Source organism: Grampus griseus (assembly GCF_964374135.1).
Source record: "Grampus griseus genome assembly, chromosome: X".
Lineage (NCBI taxonomy): Eukaryota > Metazoa > Chordata > Mammalia > Artiodactyla > Delphinidae > Grampus > Grampus griseus.
The window spans coordinates 61058637-61064726 of NC_138999.1; the positions used below are offsets into that span (position 1 = coordinate 61058637).

Consider the following 6090-nt stretch of genomic DNA (forward strand, 5'->3'; position numbering starts at 1 on the left):
TACTTGAATAGGTTTTTTAAAAAAATACATTCACCATGTTGTGAAATCATCACCATTATTCATTTTCAGAACCTTTTCATCTTTCCAAACAGAAACTCTGTACCCCTTAAGCAGTAGTTCCCCTTTCCCCCCTTCTCCTAAACTCCTTGTAACCTCTATTCTACTTTTTCTATGTGAATCTGCCTATTCTAAGTATCTTATATAAGTGGAATCATAAAATATTTGTCCTTTTGTATCTGGCTTATTTCACTTAGCATAAAGTTTTCAAGGTTCGAGACGTAGAGCTGAGCGACTGAGGCCACGAACAAGATGCCGGTGGCCGTGGGCCCCTATGGACAGTCACAGCCAAGCTGCTTCGACCGCGTGAAGATGGGCTTTGTGATGGGTTGTGCCGTGGGCATGGCAGCCGGGGCGCTCTTCGGCACCTTTTCCTGTCTCAGGATCAGAATGCGGGGTCGGGAGCTGATGGGCGGCATCGGGAAAACCATGATGCAGAGTGGCGGCACCTTTGGCACATTCATGGCCATTGGGATGGGCATCCGGTGCTAATCAGGGCAGTGGTTGCCCACAACATCCACCCCCTCCCATCATTCCCAGCCCATGTACTATAATAAAACAAGTCTGAGTATTCTGAAAAAAAAAAAAAAAAGTTTTCAAGGTTCATCCGTATTGTAGCATGTTTCAGAATTTCACTGCTTTTTTTTTTTTACATCTTTATTGGAGTATAATTGCTTCACAATGGTGCGTTAGTTTCTGCTTTATAACAAAGTGAATCAGTTATACATATACACATGTTCCCATATCTCTTCCCTCTTGCGTCTCCCTCCCTCCCACCCTCCCTATCCCACATTCACTGCTTTTTAAGTCTGAATAATATTCCATTGCTTGTATACACTGCAGTTTGTCCATTCTCTGTTGATGGACACGGATTGTTTCCACCTTTTGGATATTATGAATACTGCTGCAATAAACATTGGTGTACAAGTATCTGAGTTGCTTCTCTCATTTCTTTTGGGTCTATACCTAGAAGCAGAATTGCTGGATCATACGGTAATTCTATGTTTAAGTTTTTGAGGAACTGCCAAATTGTTTTCCATAATGGCATTTACACTCCCATCAGCAATGCACAAGAGTTCCAGATTTCTCCACGTCTTCACCAACACTTGTTATTTTCCATTAAAAAAATAATAGCCACCCTAATGGATGAGAAATTATACCTCATTGTGATTTTGATTTGCATTTCCGTAATGATTAGTGATGTTGAGCATCTTTTCATGTGCTTATTAGCCATTTGTATATCTTCTTGGAGAAATATCTAATTCAAGTCCATTGCCTATTTCTGAATTGGGTTGTCTGTTTTTTAAAATTGTTGAGTTGTAGGAGTTCTTTAAATATTCTGGATACTAATTCCTTATCAGATATATGATTTGCAAATATTTTCTCCCATTCTGTGGGTTGTTTTTCACTGCCTGGAGTTCTTTGATCCACAAATGTTTTTATTTATTTTTTATTTTTATTTTTATTTTTTTTGCGGTACGCGGACCTCTCACTGTTGTGGCCTCTCCCGTTGCGGAGCACAGGCTCCGGACGCGCAGGCTCAACGGCCATGGCTCACGGGCCCAGCCGCTGCGCGGCAATGTGGGATCCTCCCGGACTGGGGCACGAACCCGCATCCCCTGCATCGGCAGGCGGACTCTCAACCACTGCGCCACCAGGGAAGCCCTGTGTTAACTTTTTAATATGAAACAAGATATGGATAGAGGTTCATTTTATTCTTATGGATATCCAATTGTTCCAGAACTATTTGTTGAAAAGATAATTCCCTTTGGTTACTTTCGGTTACTTCTTCATTAAACTTTAAAACAGTTCTTTCTTTTTTTTTTAACATCTTTATTGGAGTATAACTGCTTTACAATAGTGTGTTAGTTTCTGCCCTATAACAAAGTGAATCAGTTATGCATATACATATGTCTCCATATCTCTTCCCTCTTGCGTCTCTCTCCCTCCCATCCTCTCTATCCCACCCCTCCAGGTGGTCACAAAGCACCGAGTTGATCTCCCTGTGCTATGCGGCTGCTTCCCACCAGCTATCCACCTTATGTAAAACAGTTCTTTTTAATCACATAAGTCACAGATGAATATATTCTCCTTGTAAAATATAAAATCATTTTTGACCACTTTTATATCCAATCAGGCTCCCCCCAACACTCCCCACCAGGTAACAGCTCTAATGACATCAATTTGAAGTGTATCCTTCCAGGTCTCTTTCTATGTATGGAGATAAATTTCTGTATATGTATATGTGTATATATATATGCAGTATTGTATGTTTAGATAGGATCATCCCATGTGTATCATTCTGAATTTAGCTTTTTGGTACATAAAAACACTTGTCACAGATCTTTCCATGTTAGAACATAGTGATTTACTTCATTTTTTTTAGCTGTTTCATAGGATTCCATAGTACCACTATACCTTCCTTTGTTTCACCATCGCCTTATTGATGAATATTTAGGTAGTTTTCATTTTTTTCTACTGCTACAAACAATGCTGTAGATGAGCATCCCTGAACCTGCTTTTGGCGCACATGTGTGTTTCCCTAGGTAGATATCGAGAAGGGGAATTTATGCAACAAATACATATATAACACTTACTGTATGCTAAGTTCTCTTCTAAATGCTTTACATATGTGAATTCAGTTAATCCTCACAACAAGCCCATGTTTTTATCCTCGTTTTACAGATTAGGAAACCAAGGCACAGAGAGGTTAAACAATTTACCAAAGGTCACACAGCTGGTCAATAGCAGGGCCAGGATTTGAACTCAGATAGTTTGGTTCCAGAGTTCAGTTTGCTGGGTCATAGGGCATGGGTATTTTTAAAGACCTGCCAAATTGGCCTCCAAAGAGACTGTATGAATTGCACGCACATCAGCAGTGTATGAGAGTATTCATTTCCCTTCACACTTACTAACATGTAAAACTTTAAAAATAGCATTTTTACTGATTATTAATAACAGTGTGTAACAACTAATATTTATTGAATATTTAATATGTTCTAGCATTCTGCTAAGCACTCCATATGCTTTCTCTTCACCTCACTTTGCTTTAGTTTTCCTGATAGTATCCTCTCTGCTGATATGTATTAATTAGTATGTTTGTTTATTGCCTTTCTCTCCCCACTAGTGTCACCTCTATGAGGGCAAAGATTTTTGTCTGTCTTGTTCATTGCTTTCCTCAACACCTGGAACTAAGTATTTGTTGACTGACTGAATAAATGAATGAAAACAATTTTATGGGGACTTCCCTGGCAGTCCAGTGGTTAACCCTCTACGTTTCCATTGCAGGGGGCCTGGGTTCATCCTTGGTCAGGGAACCAAGATCCTGCATGCAGTGCTGCACGGCCAAAAAAAATAGTTTATATATGATTTTTTTGTGTGTATTTAACAAAACAGCTACTAATTTTTTTAGGAAATAAATACTTATTAAGTGTTTGGGCCTAACAACAACAACAACAAAACCCAAACCATTTTATGAACGTGGAAATCAAGACTCAAAGAGATTAAGTAACTCACCCAAACTTCCATTAGCTCACGGTGGAGCTGGATTTAGAAGCCAGTCTAATTCCAGTGTTTGTCTGTGCTCTTGTTTAGCCTCCCGGAATCTGTTTTCCGTTTCCATTTCTATAATTATGTTATTTCATGGATGTTATATACATGGAATCATGCAGCATGTATCCTTTAGATATTGGCTGTATTTCATTCAGCATAATTTCCTTGATGTTCATCCAAGTTGTTCATTCCCTTTTATTGCTGAATAGTATTCCATGGTATGGATGTACCACTGTTTGTTTAACCCAGGGAAGCATATCTGAGTGGTTTCCAGTTTGGGGCTTTTAGGAATAAAGCTGTTACAAACATTTGTGTACAGGTTTTTGTGTGGACATAAATTTTCATATCTCTGAGACAAATGTCCAAGACTGCAAGTGCTGGGTTGTATGGTAAGGGCATGTTTACTTTGATTAAAACTGCCATATTTGGGACTTCACTGTTGGCGCAGTGGTTAAGAATCCACCGGCCAATGCAGGGGACACAAGTTCGAGCCCTGGTCCGGTAACTAAGCCCATGCACCACAACTACTGAGCCTGTGCTCTAGAGTCTGCAAGCCACAACTACTGAGCCCATGTGCCACAACTACTGAAGCCTGGGTGCCTAGAGCCTGTGCTCCTCAACAAGAAAAGCCACCACAATGAGAAGCCCGTGCACTGCAACGAAGAGTAGCCCCTGCTCACTGCAACTAGAGGAAGCCCATGCATAGCAACGAAGACCCAACGCAGCCAAAAATAAATTAATTAATTTAAAAAACCCCCAAACCTGCCATATTCTATGTCACAGTGGCTGTACCAGTTAACATTCCCACCAACAATGTGTGAGTGATCCAGTTTCTCTGCATCCTTTTCAGCATCTGGGGTTGTCACTAATTTTTATTTTTTATTTTATTTTTAAAATAAATTTATTTATTTTACTTTTGGCTGTGTTGGGTCTTCGTTGCTGTGTGCGGGCTTTCTCTAGTTGTGGTGAGTGGGGGCTACTCTTCATTGCGGTGCACGGGCTTCTCACTGCCGTGGCTTCTCTTGTTGCAGAGCACCAGCTCTAGGTGCATGGCCTTCAGTACTTGTGGCGCACGGGCTTAGCTGCTCCGTGGCATGTGGGGTCTTCCCGGACCAGGGCTCGAACCCGTGTCCCCTGCATTGGCAGGTGGACTCTTAACCACTGCGCCACCAGGGAAGCCCACTAATTTTTATTTTAACCATTCTGACAGGTGAGTAGTAATATCTCATTGTAGTTTTTTTTAAAACATCTTAATTGGAGTATAATTGCTTTATAATGGTGTGTTAGTTTCTGCTGTATAACAAAGTGAGTCAGTTATACGTATACATATATCCCCATATCCCCTCCCTCTTGTGTCTCCCTCCCATCCTCCCTATCCCACCCCTCTAGGTGGTCACAAAGCACCAAGCTGATCTCCCTGTGCTATGTGGCTGCTTCCCACTGGCTATCTATTTTACATTTGGTAGTGTATATATAAGTTTATGCCACTCTTTCACTTCGTCCCAGTTTACCCTTCCCCCTCCCCGTACCCTCAAGTCCATTCTCTACGCCTGCGTCTTTATTCCTGTCCTGCTCCTAGGTTCGTGAGAACCATTATTTTTCTTTTTTAGATTCCACATATGTGTGTTAGCATACGGTATTTATTTTTCTCTTTCTGACTTACTTCACTCTGTATGACAGACTCTAGGTCCATCCACCTCACTACAAATAACTCAATTTCATCTCTTTTTATGGCTGAGTAATATTCCATTGTATATATGTGCCACATCTTCTTTATCCACTCATCTGTCGATGGACACTTAGGTTCCATGTCCTGGCTATTGTAAATAGTGCTGCAATGAATATTGTGGTACATGTCTTTTTTTGAATTACAGTTTTTTCAGGGTATATGCCCAGTAGTGGGATTGCTGGGTCATATGGTAGTTCTATTTTTAGTTTTTTAAGGAAACTCCATTCTGTTCTCCATAGTGGCTGTATCAATTTACATTCCCACCAACAGTGCAAGAGGGTTCCATTTTGTCCACACCCTCTCCAGCATTTATTGTTTGTAGATTTTTTGATGATGGCCATTCTGACCGGTGTAAGTTGATACCTCATTGTAGTTTTGATTTGCATTTCTCTAATGATTTGTGATGTTGAGCATCCTTGTTTGTTTTGTTAGTTTTTGTTTTGTTGTGTTTGTTGGCAATCTGTATATCTTCTTTGGAGAAATGTCTGTTTAGGTCTTCTGCCCATTTTTGGATTGGGTTGTTTGGTTTTTTCATATTGAGCTACATGAGCTGCTTGTATATTTTGGAGATTAATCCTTTGTCCATTGATTCGTTTGCAAATATCTTCTCCCATTCTGAGGGTCGTCTTTTCGTTTTGTTTATGGTTTCCTTTGCTGTGCAAAAGCTTTTATGTTTCATTAGGTTCCACTTGTTTATTTTTGTTTTTATTTCCCTTATTCTAGGAGGTGGGTCAGAAAGGATCTTGCTGTGA

At 40.3% G+C, this 6090-nt stretch overlaps 1 protein-coding gene across 1 annotated transcript; it reads left to right on the forward strand.

Annotated features, from left to right (window-relative positions):
- Positions 1 to 279: 279 nt before the first annotated feature.
- On the forward strand, positions 280 to 628 carry LOC309839253 (reactive oxygen species modulator 1-like). The gene has a single exon (XM_082680945.1). The coding sequence runs from the start codon at positions 310 to 312 to the stop codon at positions 547 to 549; it is 240 nt and encodes a 79-aa protein (XP_082537071.1). The 5' UTR covers positions 280 to 309; the 3' UTR covers positions 550 to 628.
- Positions 629 to 6090: the final 5462 nt, after the last annotated feature.

Coding starts and splice junctions, on each gene's coding strand:
- LOC309839253 (XM_082680945.1), top strand. CDS start 310: ATGCCGGTGGCCGTGGGCCCCTATGGACAGTCACAGCCAAGCTGCTTC.